This window comes from Pezoporus flaviventris, unplaced genomic scaffold, assembly GCF_033815535.1.
Source record: "Pezoporus flaviventris isolate CSIRO_AGI_PZ_B2104156 unplaced genomic scaffold, CSIRO_AGI_Pfla_v1 ptg000007l, whole genome shotgun sequence".
NCBI lineage: Eukaryota > Metazoa > Chordata > Aves > Psittaciformes > Psittacidae > Pezoporus > Pezoporus flaviventris.
Window position 1 is genome coordinate 36,892,737 of NW_026892555.1, and position 14,695 is coordinate 36,907,431.

Sequence of the window (14,695 nt, forward strand, 5' to 3'; positions counted from 1 at the left end):
TTGAAACTTGCTTCAGAAGAAAAGCTTTTCTTCCAAACTGTTTCTGCTAGTCATGTTGCCCTCTGGTGGCAGTTTGAGAGCTGTTGGCATAAATGTAAAGCATCTCAAAAATGTTAAGCTCTATATAAATACACACTAAAGGGGAGCAAGGGGGGATTTTCAACTAAGGTGTTAAGACAAATTGCATCTGGCGTTTTGGTGTTCGGTTGATTATAGGGCTTTTGCTTAGACAATCATCAGGCTTTCTGCTGTAATTCACAGTGATGTGAAAAGCAAGCAACTAGCAAAGTTTAAAAACAGCACAAAAATGTTACTCAAATGCTGTGTTCTGTGTAGTCAGAAGAAACAATATTTATAATTGTATCATAAATCATAGTTTTCTAACGTGTACAAATTCATCCTTCCTATTTGTTTGCCTTATTTTTACAGAGACCAAACATGGAGGAGGTAAAAATGGGAAGAAAGAAGGCTTTTCTGGAAGCTCATTTTTCACCTGGTTTATGGTAATTGCTTTGCTGGGAGTTTGGACATCAGTAGCAGTTGTCTGGTTTGAACTTGTAGATTACGAAGAAGTTCTAGGTAAGAATTTTAAATATTAAGCTGCTTCTAATATAATTATGATATGCCTTAAATGGAGGCCATTTTAAATAGTTGATTTGATTACTGGGGTGTTCGCAAATGACCTACGTGATTAAAAATAGGCAATGTAGTTCAAGAAGTGTATTTTAATGCTGAACTCTATTATGATGTTAAAATGGGATTCTCATAAGACTGAAAAAGATTATTAATATACTGCATTTATTAAAGAACTGAAGAAGTCTCAGAGGATAGGTCTGGATCCACAGATATATCTGTAATATATCTAAGATAGATCTGGATCTTACATCTGTAAAACAGTTCGTTTGGAAGGCTAGTGTTGCCAGTTCTCTGATGGATTGTGTTGCCTATAAAGTCAGGACAACTGATCAGTCATCCTCCCATATGTGACTTGTTGAGTGACCTCGGTTTTAAGCTTATAAAGATGATTATTGTATCTCAGTATGTCAGTGTTAAAATCATATTGCTAATATAATATCTAAGGATGAAAATTAGTATCTCAGATTTCAGGCTCTGTGTCCATATGTAGAGCTATTGACCCTGATGTTGTAGGACTCAACATGCTTTTGCAACTGCAGGTTTTACAAGCCTTACAAATCTGTTGGTACATGCTTCTTTTGATCTGGACTGATTTTAAGAGAAACTTCTGGTTTGGAACTTAATTGGGTCTAGTAATGCAATTAATGGTTTCTGTATTTTTACCGTGCATGCAGCCAAAGCAAAGGATTTCCGTTATAACTTGTCAGAGGTCCTACAAGGTAGGATATTGGAGAAATAACTCGTTTTGCAGTCTCTTCGCTGAAAAATTTGCTTTTTTATGTTTTTAATTTTTTTAGAGAATTAATATTCTGCATTGACATGAAACAGTCATTTCTCATCTGTCTCATTCTTCATGGTTTTGAAGATGATACAATTCTTATTTCCGGAGAATTACATTTATTCCACCAGTCTGCGTGTTTAACCATAAGCTGATAAAGATCCTTTCTAATTGATTTGCTTCTGTACAGTGGTGATGACCTTATTTTTTTTGTCCATTCTAGACCCAACTCTGAACTTTTCTTCCACAAAACTGTTCTATAATTTTCTAAGTACCCTATTATGAACTGTATTTATTTTAATTGTAATCAAGTTCTGCCTCCATTTTGAGAATGTCAAGTGTTAATAATATACTGCAAACTCTAAGGACTTAGAGGTTTTTTTGCAAAGAGTGCAGTCTCAATCCTATTAAAAGTTATGTCTGAAGTTCGTCAGAACTAATTAGAAAGCTCACTGCTCACATGGTGATCCCAGGACACTTCTAATCCTGGATACCATGTTTCTGTGCTAAAAATTCTTTTTGGATAGAAGCTGGGTTCTCCTGTGAATGCTTAGGGCTGTTAGAGCTGCAGTTTAAGAAAAAAGTGAGAAGTCTGACGTATTAGTTGCCTATAGGAGGATTGGCAACTTTTTTTGTCTGCAGTAAATGCCATACAGTTGTTGATTAAAAATTATGTATGTTTTTTCTTTGTCCAGGAAGTATGTTGCTTACATAATTTTTCATGCCAAGTTAATAGAAGGTATCTGTCTGTTTTTTTCCTCCCAAGAATTTAGAAAGGCAGGAAACCAATCTGAAAACAAATGGTGATTATTTGTTTAATTCTTGTTATTTCTTTTCCGTCAAACATGTTGAAAGTTCCTCGTGAACTGAGATTTTATTCTGAGCTCAGTATGTTCAAATAAAGTGCAACACTTGATTATGGATTTATTTTAAATCTGTGAGTAGCATAATAATGTGTTGAAAAAGACTAACTTGTGTTCAGTTTAAAGTCTAGAAATTGCAGAAAGGAACTTAAAGTATTTGTAAAATTTTCCAGGAAACTTAAAATGTAGATAAGAAGAGTATGGCTAAATGATTTTTAAAATACATGGCAACAACCTACCATCAGCAGTCAACCATTGCACATCGAAAACACTGTGCTGGGAACAAACTGCTGAATCCCTAATTCTTTCTTCTTTTTGTGTTTCTAGGCAAGCTTGGGATATATGATGCTGATGGAGATGGAGATTTTGATGTTGAAGATGCTAAATTATTGCTAGGCAAGTACAAACACAGGTGGAAAAATATATACAACTGTCATTTATGTTTGGTTTTTGTTTAATGTCAAAACAGTATTTCTGGATTTTTTTTTCTCAATTAGGGAACTTAAAATGATCTAATTGTGGTTGGCATTTTTCTTAGTGCAAGTTGTGGGATTGTGTGAGCAACTTGTAGCAAGTTGTGTTCTTTTTTCACTAGTATAGCAATGTAAGTGGGAAGCATTTAATTAAAGGATGATTTTGATGCTGCTGTATCAACTGCTGAAAGATGTTTGTGGTTATTAATAAATTAATTTATTAATTAATAATAGAGCATAAGATTTTTCAACAGTTAAAACATTGTGGTAACATGTTAAGCCAGATCAATTTTCAAGTTACTTCCAACAGGCCTTTGTACTTCTTCGATGACTGTTTAGCATATTTTATACTGGCTTTCCTCTATTCTGAGTTCTCCACAAGTCTGTTTATTTTCTTTGACTTTCAGAAATCCTATGTGACATAAATTTATCTTTTTTGATGTTGAAACTCTGGTTTTAGGTTTCTTTACTTCTAGTGTGGGAGAATGTCTCTCTGTTAACTATATGTCTTCAGAGAGATATTTCAGTCATCAGACATGCTTCATGATACTGCCCTTCTACATCTTCTAGCAGTTAAAGCACTACCATCTTCAGTCTCACAGTCAAGCATTGGATAGATACTTCTTGCATACGTGATGTTAGAAAGTTTACTTGATTTGTTCAGGTGTAAACTTACTCTGGGCACGCAAACCTAACAAGTTAAATAAATGAACAAAGCAACAAAAATCCCCAGCATAATAAATAGAAGCTTGAGCAGAGGGCAAAGTGAAATGCCTCAGACTACTCAAGATTGTCAGTTATGGCTTGCTATTCAAAGCTTGTATTACATTAAAAAAAAAGAAAACTTTATAGTCAGTTTTTTTTCTCCAATTATGCTGGCAGAAATAAGGAACTCTTTGGGGGGCGGGGCTCATTTGGTTAATTTCTTCATGGTTTAAAGAAACCCCATGCAATCAAAATTACTGAACCACTTTGCAGTGGTGTGAATGCAAGAGTCACTCCAAAGAATCTCCAGTGTCTACTCCAGAATCTACAAATTGGGCGTTAATTATAAATGGTCGATAAGATAACTCTTCATATATTTATATATATATAGGGTTTTTATATATATATATATATGAAGTGTTGTATATATGTAAATCCTGACTTTTCTTTGTCTGCTGTATAGTGTATAAAAAGCAGATATCAATTTCTTGTGCGTCATATTAGTTGGAGTCAGATTGCCAAAGTGGTAGTTAGAAATATGCTGCAGCTTTGTGACATCTCTGTCACTTGATACAGCTGGGAATTCTGCCAGTATATGACAGTGTTTCTATTACAAGCTTGTCTTATCACACATTTAAACCTTGTACTTCAAATGTGACATTAAAAGGTCACAAATCAAAAGTTATCTTTATTAACTTTTGAATACTTGCTTAGATCGTGATTTTATCTCATTTCAGAATATTTGATACATTACAAAGGAAATAGTAATTTTTGAAAAGCTTCACAACATTGGTTAAAATTGAGTATAAAAATATTTTTTCTAATAACTAGCATATAATATTATGAACTGAAGTTCCCAGAAAAATATTTTGCTTACTTGTATTTAGCTTTTAACCTGAGCTAAAAATGAATACGACTATGCTGATTAAAATTATTGCTGCAGAAACTGGAAGATTAGAAATTTGTCTTGCAAAATTAAGGCTTTGTGGGAAAGCAAGCCATATAGTAGGCCTATATTCAATTGCACTAGGGTATCATTGAATGCATAACTCCTTTTGTATTTTATTTTTGAGGATTATTGTTAGCATATATAATGTGTGTGAAGACTTGCTGCTTTCTGGGGTATTTCTCTGGGTCAGACTACAATAACAGCAAGTGGTTCCTTTGCTGATTTAATATTGTCCTGAAAAGGAAATGCCACTGATGTTTAACCCTAGGAAGTCGTATGCTTTTTTCTTCTCTGCTCTTTAGTTATTAGTAAACTACTGTGAATTGAGATTGTGGCAGGTACAATAGTTTAATGTTGTCTCCTTCCGTAATCTTTATGTTTTGCTACAAATTTTATGTTTAAATTTGCATATTGATGATAAATATATTTTTAAGTCAATTTAATTTGGAAAATGATTCTACCAGCTTAAGTTTGTTTTGTATTTCAAAGAATGATTTAGTAGCTGATAACTTAGTAGTTTTCTCTACTTGGTCACACCTAAATAAAAGGATTGCAGTTTGTTTATTTCTTCTATGTATAAGGTATGATAGGGTCTGTTCTTTTTTAATTTCTTGAACTCAAAGGAGGTTAGATGGTTAAGTTCTCTAGAGATATTAGTATAATTCTAAAAATGGTGTGCAACAAATGTGTTCTTCCCCTCTTCCCTGCTCTCCCACCCACAAGTAAGAGAGAGAGGACAAAACCCCAACTAAAACCTGGCCAGCTACTCAACCCCAGCTGTATTTGTTGGTTAGTTTTATATCTGTTTATATAAGAATTATCCAGGGTGGAAATGCAAACTTGTTGAAGCTAGCCTGCAGTTATCTTAGAGATTTTTTTTCCACAGGTATTTGTGAGGTCTGTATACTGAATTCCATTTGGTAATGGGAAGAGAGGCTTAACCTCCTCCTTTGAGGGCTCCTGTTATTAATAACTCTCTTCCCACTTTTTGCCGTCTTAACTCTTTAATTGTTCTTTGAAGGAACTTTTTATCCTTTTTAAGAGGAGTGTTACATCTCTCTACTTGCTTTGCTCAGTACAAACAGTGGCTGTAGTAGTATTACCCCCAAAATCATGTATAGAGACTACCAGTGTCTGTTGTAATAGACTCTTTGGAACTAAGCCAGTTTTTTATGTTTCAGATGTTTTTTAACAATCAACAATATCCTGAGAAATTCTACTGAAACACTTGCAGTAGTTAGTATAATTGTGGAACTGCAGCTACAGAAAGTTGTCAAAATGTTGTTCTTGTGTTTAGTTCAAAGTAGTTTGCCTAGAGCAAAAAAATGGGGGAAAAAAACCTGCCGAAACAACCTGATGTATTAGCAAACCAAGGGGAGTAAACAGCAGAATTCAAACTTTTGTAAACCAGCTTTTTTCCCATGGTTCACCTATGGCAGAAAAAAATGTTTTCAAGCAGTTGTACTAAGATTGCACATTCAGAAAATCTGTGGCGAGATAATAGGAGATCAGAAAAACACTTTTGTATGGCTCAGCTGTTTAGGGGAAGTTTCATACTCTTCTCTATTTTTCTCATGTTCTACTGTAGCACCTTCAAATATTAAGGGATGTATATGCTCATTCTCATAAAAGAGATGTTTCAGGAGAAGAAATGCTTTGACTTGTTAAATGAATGTAGGCAAGCCCTATGCGCCATTGATTGTGGCAACACTGTGAATAGATAAGGATTTTGACTCCCTTGATCACTTTTGGGTTTAAATAGTAATGTTCAGAGTTCTCTTGAAATAAAGTAGTTATTTCCTCTGGGTCACTGATTTAGCGTGGTATTCATCGGGCAGTTCCATTTTTATCACCATTTTTAGGCACTTCTTACCATGCTTATTTGTGCTTATCAGTACCTGAGTTTTAACATTGAAAAGCAGTTCTTCTCGGTCATAGGAATGACTGAATATGAAAAGCAGTTTGACTATTAATTAGTTTGGGATTTTTTTATTGTAAGTCTCTCTAAGAAAGAAAAAAAGGTAAGTTTATGAAATAATGTGTTACTTTGGGTAACTCAAGCTGAAGTGTTTTGTGTTAGATTCAAAGGCCATTAATAAAATCTTTGGTAGTTTTTGTAAAGAATTTGAAAGAAAAGGTTTGGGGGGCGGTTCTTTGGTGGGGTATTTTTTATGGTAAAGACTGTAAGACACGTTCTTCCAGTTTGTCTTTCCCTTTGGTTACCAGTCTTTTCAAAGAAAATACGCTGGTGTAGTCCATATTACATTTTACAATCTAATATGGACCCAAGGGTCTTATTCTTGATTTAGTGAAAGGACATCTATATAGGTCTTCACAGTGCTTACAGAAATACTATCTAAAGTCTGGAGTCTTTTTTTTGCGTGGCATTTTGTTTATTGAATTATTTTTAATGCCAGTTTCCAGCACAGTAGAATGATAAAAATATTTATAATTCTGTTTATAACTTAGTTTTTTTAACTTACTATTTTTAGATTAAGGTTTCAATTCTTAAATTGAAATTTCATTCTTCAGTAAACATACTTACTTTGTTTTATATCTTTACGTCTCACTTGGGCCAAAATTCGGAAACAACTTAGAATGATGATTGTCTGCCATGCATAAAGTTAAGTCTAAAAATTTAATTTTTGTAGAACTAAGCCATGGAAGAAGTTGGAGAGGGATATTTGTAATACCTTGATTGCGTCCTGGATTCAGTCTCTCATTTTTAAAACTTTGAGCTATCCTGTGAAAAAATTAAAGAGAATGGCTGATCACTCAAGTAGAGGTTCTGGACATCCAGGTACAAGGATGTGGAACATCGTGGACTTGGAAGTTTCCTCAGAATTATCATTGATACTTTCACTATGTGCTGTAAGAAAAATGTGTTGAAATGTGCTAAATGTCTCTGCCATGAACTCCTCTATCTTGAATGTTTCATTAACCTACACCTAATATTGCTTTGCAGTCTGCATGTGCGTCGTTTTCAGTTAATCTTATGTCTCAACAATTTGTTTTCACCCTTAGCCCACTGTTCTGCTTCTCCTTCCAACACAAACCAAGGTTTGTTCTGGTTAGAAGTAGGGGAAGCTCCTCCCTCTCCTGCTTTGACATTTGTCATTGCTTGGTCATTCTGTTGTGCTTTTTCTCAGAATAGAAATGTTGAAATATTATTTAGTACTGACTGTAAACCAGTGGATTTCAATTAAAAAACAACAACAAAAAACACCAGACAGGAAAAAAATCGTTAATTATGGCTTCTTGGTATTTTACAAACACCAGTTAGATCGGTGAATTTCATAGTCCAGGATAGCAACCGCTGGTATCTGAGAGTTTAGAAGTGACAAGCTCTTTCTTTTCTGCTCTGACCATCTCTTCTTCATCTGATTTTAGCCTGCTTTAGATCTTCTGTGTAACAATACACACTTTCATATTGGCTACATATGCAGAATACTAGATGAAAATGCATGTCCTCAGGTTTGGAAGCTATTCCTGAGAAGCAAGTATATCATGCAGAATATATATCATAGAAAAAAAAATTGAGAAGCATCTTAAAAAAACCCAAACAAGCAAACAAACTGCAGAACACTACCCCCCAGCAATTAAGAGTCCACACTTCTAATCAAAATCAAAAATCTGCATGGTGGAATAACTTATGTCTTTAATAGTATGTCTGTGACAAGATTTTTAAATACTGTTTGCTTTTGGATGTTATTTTCAGCTATCAGTTGCAAGCTCTCAAAATTGAACATGATGGGTTTAAAAAGAAAAGGGCAAATTGGGTGATTTTAAGTAGTGTGAGGATAAATGTTAAAGAACTGCCTGCATTAAGGTAAATGCCATGGCAAGAAAACTGAATATAAATAAATTTGGTTTTAGGACTAGGAGCAAAGGAAAGCAAAGCTGCTGCATTTTTTTCTTTTAAGATTTTGGCATAATATTTTGCGTGTTTATTGTCCAAATTGTAGTTTGTACTTTGAAAGGTTCAGCTTTCTTAACGTCTTTCTATTTTCCTGATTAGCATTCCTGTAAAGACTGCTGTCTGTGACATGAGATGTCTTTCACAGATCCTCCTTTTATAGTTTCCTCTTTCCACCTAACTGCTGTCTTTTTTTTTTTTTTCTTTCCTTCCCTCTTTCTCCCTCTCTTTCCTCTCTTCTTGTGTAGGCCTGACCAAAGATGGCAGTAATGAAAATATTGATTCCCTTGAGGAAGTCCTTAATATTTTAGCAGAGGAAAGCTCTGATTGGTTTTATGGCTTTCTCTCATTTCTCTATGATGTATTGACTCCTTTTGAAATACTAGAAGAAGAAGAAAGCGAAGCTGCAGATGATGTTGATGGTACGTCACAGAATGAAGGGGTTCAGGGAAAAAAGACTTGTGTTATTTTGGATTTACAGAACCAGTGACGGAGAGACTAATTTGATTGGCTTTCAAAAATGCCCATGAAATCATCAGTCTTAATGTAACAAGAATTCATGGCATTGAGGGGCGACTCCCTACTGGACGCTATAAATACTGAACTTGAAGTCAGCTACTCAATGTAGTTTTACTAGTTGAAAGCCTTCAGTTACCTTTCCATTTTTGTGACAGGATGACATACTACACAGTTGTGTAAATATGTAGAATAAAACATGTATCTGTGGTTGTGTAGTTGGTTTCTGTATGTGCTTCAATTTGTGCATTTTGTGCACAAAGCTTACAAAGCTGAGTGTAATAACCTCTATTAACACTGTAACATTTGTCTTTCTAGCAAACGTTAACTGAAACGTTTTGTAACAGCTTTAACTGTATTCTAGCATGACTGCGTTATGTAAATACATATTTATGTTAATCCTTAATATAGACATGACAATGATAATTCTCTTGTGAAATATGATTTTAATAAATAACTTTTGTGATTCACTGATTTCTCAGATTCTTTTTACTTGTTTGAATAAAAGCACTCCATTTAAAAGTGCTTGAAAATTTTACAGAAGCATTTATTTCTAAGTTAGCTGTTATCTGTTGTATTCAGAAGATATGATGTCATCATATGGTTTGTTCCTATTGATTTGACTATTCTCAACCCAAGTTTTCAGTCATTTTTTCAATATAACAGTTGCATCAGAAGGACTGTTCTAAATTTGAAGTTTTTTTAAAGTGGGCCTTTTATGGAAGTGGGAGGCTGTGATTGTGTTTCTCATATAATGCTGAATCTATTAAAGACAAATTGGAAATAAGATTGTCTTCTATTCCTTGCTAAATTCAAGAGCTTAATGCAGTTTTGAAAATTTTAAGCCTTTTCCTGTGAAATTGTCTTATGATAGTTGTTCCAAAAATATTTTCAGTGTACATGAATTCTGTCTACTATCATAAAGATACTGGTCTAGAAAGGGGAGTTTATAATTGTGTTTTGCAGTTTGTATCTGATACTAAAAGCTAAAACCAGACTGTCATTTTAATAAATGAATACTATACTCAATCAGATTATTATTAGAATTATTGTTTATTGTGATGCCTGCTATGCTTAAGTTCATATCAGTTTCCCATGTAAAGTTTATACTCAGAACTTAACACTGGTGGATGCAGGCTGAAATTTTAATCTTTTTAAATTAAACTAATTTTCACTTGCTCTGGCATGGCAATTTAACATGCCTGATTAAAGAAAAAAAAACCAAACTTCCAGTAAGTCATCCAACTCAGGGTTTTACTTAACCTTTTAAAGGTAGTAAAAGAGAAGTGTTAATGTTAAGCAAGTGAAATGCTTTAAAAAAAAAACCAAAACAACAGCACTGGGACATGTTAATACTGTTGCTTTAGATTTATGAATGGAATAGAGCCATAAGAACATTAGTCACATTTTCTTCCAAATATTTTAGGATTTGGATGTAAGAAAGTACCATGCAAATTTAATATTTTTTAGGATGATATATATGAAGCATAAAGCAAAGGGGGGGGGAACCCTGTACATTATGAAAATAAGTTGTAGTAGATCTGTGGAATATTAGTGTCTCAGCAAGTGGAAGAAACTTCTGAAGTATCTGACAAGTGGGAAATAAGCAAGCTTGTTTTGTTTGGTTTCTCTTTTAATTTTAGAAGCACATTTGAATTAGAAATAAGAGTTTCATCACAATAGTGGGATAATAATAACAGTATGAATTAGAAATACTGTCATCAAATGTGGAATTCTTTTGTAGATGCCTCAGTAAGGGAGCTAGATATCCTAGAAGAAGAATAAAACATCTACTATGAGGATTCTGTGTCATGAAGTTTATATGAAATTGTTAAAATATACAAGATAATCTGGTGAAGTTTCAAGTGAAATAAACAGATTGCAGCTTTCAAGTAGTTGAAGCAGGCACTGAAATTGTAATGGTTATATCAGTAAACTGTAAATAAATTTAACTTGGGCTGGGGAGATAAAATGCAGACCAAGAAAGTTCTACTCTGATATCATGGAAGTTCCTTGTTTTTATTGCGTGGAAATCCACAATTATAATGGTAATAAAGAATTTGTAGGAGTAAAAGGGGTGGGAGAGCAGGGAGCGGATAGGATGCACCTAGGGGAAATATTAACAGTAAATAACTTTCTAAAGCGTTGTTTCTGGAATGTAGGTGGTTGTTTTTTGGCTTTGTTTTTATTTTTCCAGAAGTGCTGCTCCTGTTGAGGTGACAGTTAAACCCTCATGAATGGTTTTGACAGAGCAGAACTGTCAAAGCTCTCAAAGTTTAGGATAAAGTGTTTGATTTTAATGTATTGGGTTAATTGTTGGGACTGCAAGCAGGAGGACTTGGCTAGTGAGGATAATAATAAGATTTAAATGAGTCTTTAGTTTATAATAGCATGGCAGCGATTTCTTTTGTGTGTTTGTTGGTTTTTGTTTGGGTGGTTTTTTGGTGGTGTTTTGTTCTTTTTTTTTTAAGTGATTTAACAGCAAAAAGCTTGCGCTGAGTATGACGTGCACATGAAGAAGGAAAACAGAACTGTATCTCAACCCTTTCTTCTAAGTCCACACAAAGTGTTTGGAATCAATTGAGGAATTTGAAACCTAATTTTTTAGTTTGACTTGTGATTATCAGTTATATAAAATACAGTCAGTATATTAATGCTTTAAAAGAAGTCCAGGAAACTTTTAATGTGCTTTTAAACTGCAGTTAGAAAGCCATAGCAGCTTTGCCTTCTGATGTAATTCTAGAATAATCATTTTTAGAGGCAACGCTGCTGCTTTCTACCTGCAGTTTTTTGGTTTGAGAATTTAAAATAGGAGCAAATTAGTAGGAAACAGTGTTTTTAATGAAGAAAATACATTGTTTAAATCACAGGAACTTGCTAGCTTTTGTAGCTAGTTAAGAATGAGAATTTAGTGATTTTATGTTGGACATGGAGCTTTCATTAGCTACTTTTGTATTCCTTACAGGTTATTTATATTAAATTTTAGAGAGCTCCAGAAGTAAAAGTCTGTCTAAAGTAGTAGTCTTCCAGTTTGGCCAGCATTTTTAGAAGTAAGTGGGGTGTTTTACTTTCTCGTTTTCTCATGTTGGTAAATGTTTGATATTTTAACTGTCAGTCTTCAGCGGAAGTTTACAAACTTTAAACAAAATACTGCATTAACCTTTGTAGCTCTGCCTTGCTTTGTTGTGGTACTAATATAAAGAAATTGTTGGGAAAAAAAACTTAATACCCTTATATCTGAAATGGTTGAGAATTTATGGAAGGTTTGAACCCCAGATTTCTGTGGCTACCTTCAACAGTATGTGAAAGTAAGACAGTGTTTTATGGGGGGAGGAAATCACAGTGCTCATAATTTATAGAATTAACTTAGAATTGAAGAAAATAAACTCATAATTGTTTGCATATCTGTTGAAATTCTTACTGCAACAACTTTTTGCTAGTACTTCTCCCCCCGCCCCACACGCATAGTGATCTCTGAGAATGTGTTCAATCTTTTGCTCCTGACATTTGTTTCAAGGTCAGTCAGTGAATAAGGCTTGCCACCTGTAGGTTTCGGTTTATGGTAATTTGCATTATTAGTTAGTCTCAGTTGGCTGGCCTTAGAAGAAATAGAATTTTTATTGCAGTTATTCATGTAGGTTATGTTGGATTGGGGGGTAGAAAAAGAATGCATTGAAGCATTAGGATTTTCATTTCATTTCATGGTCAGGTGGAGTGGGGGAGCCACCTATACTGTAAAAATTATTGATTAGTATTTGAGAGCTGGAGAAGACTGTTGTGTACAGTGTAGTATTTTGGGATGTTTTTTCTATTCACTTGCCATCATTTAAACAGATATCATAATGATCACACGCCAGCATGAAATACGCTAAATACTGTCTTTCTGGTCATGACAGATTTCTTAAGATGAGGCTAATAAAGGCAAGGCATACCTACTGGTTTCTTGTATGTTCTCATACAAAATGCAACATAAGTATTGGTGACTTCAAAAAAGAATATGTTTTCTACCCTATGTCTTCAATTCAGGTTTTTCTTCTAAAATTATGCAATTACAAATAAGCAAGAGATATTAAAGCAACTTACTGAGAATGTACTGAGAATAATTTGATTATTTTTAATGCTCATGTGAATTAAAAGCTGCATTGTATTAGCCCTTGCATTTGGGACAGTTGCAGGCTTTGGTATGCATACAGGTAACGAGTTAAGTTTAAGGTAAGTGGGTGCTAGCTTTCTTGGTAAGATACTTCGTTTAGTGGAAGACCTTGTATATCCAATGTAGAATATTGTAAATGCTGAATAATAGTAATAGTTAGCTGCAGGTGCATATGCAGACAATCATAGCTTTTTCTGACTTGCACTTCCAGAGAAAGAAAACAAGAGAGAAAAAAGGTTAATAAGGGTTAATAAGGTTAATAAGGGTTAATAAGGGCTTACAGATTCGTATTTCCATTTTTAGTTGTGCAGTTTTAACATCTTTTGCTAATTTTCTGTATGATGAAGACAGTTTTTGATGGGATCTCGTGGTTTAAAGCAAGAGTCTGAAAACAAGCCCTACTTTTTAAAGCTTGACACTTTGTTACCGAGGCTTCACACAAATCCCAGAAGGGTGGCAAGTTCTGTCTGTCAGCTGCATAGTGTTAACCTTGACCATATGCTTTCTATGGTAAATGTAAAGTAGCCTCTTCCCTTTTCGCATGTAAGTGGATAAGACACAATAATTAGCTAGCATTTGTTGCGTGATGCTGTAGGTTAAGAGGATTTATGCTGGGAGATGATGTGGTGAAGTTGATTTATAGGATTTTTATTTCACATGTCAAAACCTGTTGTATAGCGAGGCTGTCAAAGTTTTCTGTATTACTAAATGAATAATATGAAATTTATATATGCAAGAAGAAATGTCAGGTTTCTCAATATATTGCTGAATATGCGAATGTTATCTATCAACATCTATTAAACTGCTCAAAAAGAGTGCTTTGTATTATCCTTTGGTTTTGTTTTGCAGTGCTTTTGTATTTCCAAATAAAAATAGTATTAATGTTTTTCTCTTGATGCTGAAATTCTAAAGCTCTGCTCTCACTTGGGGGTTATTTTGTGGAGGTTATTCTTGAAGATTTTTATGTGGTAAAAATAGAGGAAATGACTGGATTTTGTTGCAGAATTAGAATGGTTTGTAATGTTCTAAGTTTCAAAGAATGAGTTAAAATATTATGTATCATATGTATCATTAAGCATTTGGTAAAAATAACCACTTAGACATAATTAATTTTTAGTATGACTGCTTAAAACAGTTCTTTGGAAAATACTGGAAACCTATCCAGCTATGTTAACTTTGAAGTCTACTTTTTAATTCCCTGACTCCAATAGTAGCCATTTCTGACATGATATCATAACCATATTTGTGGTTATAAATTCTGTATTTCTTTTTGTATTGCCAGCTCTGGCCATTTATAATGTAGTAAAAAAAATAGTTCAAAAAGAAGTTTCAAGGCACTTGAATTGAAACTTAGAATAAATGTTCATAAGCTCAGTTACGTGATTCATAAAATTCTGGACGTTGATTTCTGTCTCCCAAGGCTGCAAGAGCCTATGTCTTTGCCAGTCATTTTACTTAGGTGCCAGATTTTATCACATGCCCCAGGCCATTGCTGTCTTGGAAAAGTGAAGTGATTTTGCACTCATGTCTGCTTCAGGCTCTTTGGCCTTCACAAATGAGACTTCCCTGTGTTGTAGTTTCTGTAGGGAACCAGTCCAAGTGGAAATCAAGATGCAGCAGGATTTCTGTCTTGTGGTTATTACATATTGGGATTTTGAAATATTCATTTCACAATGAATACTTTTCCTGTAAATTGGTCTCTTCAT

At 34.1% G+C, this 14,695-nt stretch overlaps 1 protein-coding gene across 8 annotated transcripts in view; it reads left to right on the forward strand.

Moving 5' to 3' along the window:
• Positions 1-14,695, forward strand: part of ASPH (aspartate beta-hydroxylase) — a 111,200-nt gene that overhangs the window by 18,546 nt on the left and 77,959 nt on the right. For 5 of the 8 annotated variants that reach the window (XM_061448394.1, XM_061448396.1, XM_061448399.1 and 2 more), the window contains exons 2-4: positions 430-579; positions 1,311-1,355; positions 2,605-2,673. In XM_061448394.1, the coding sequence (XP_061304378.1) occupies positions 430-579; positions 1,311-1,355; positions 2,605-2,673 (264 nt within the window). Of the gene's footprint in view, positions 1-429; positions 580-1,310; positions 1,356-2,604; positions 2,674-8,568; positions 9,866-14,695 lie in introns of those variants that run through there. The other 3 variants (XM_061448397.1, XM_061448401.1, XM_061448402.1) reach the window with 2 other exon arrangements.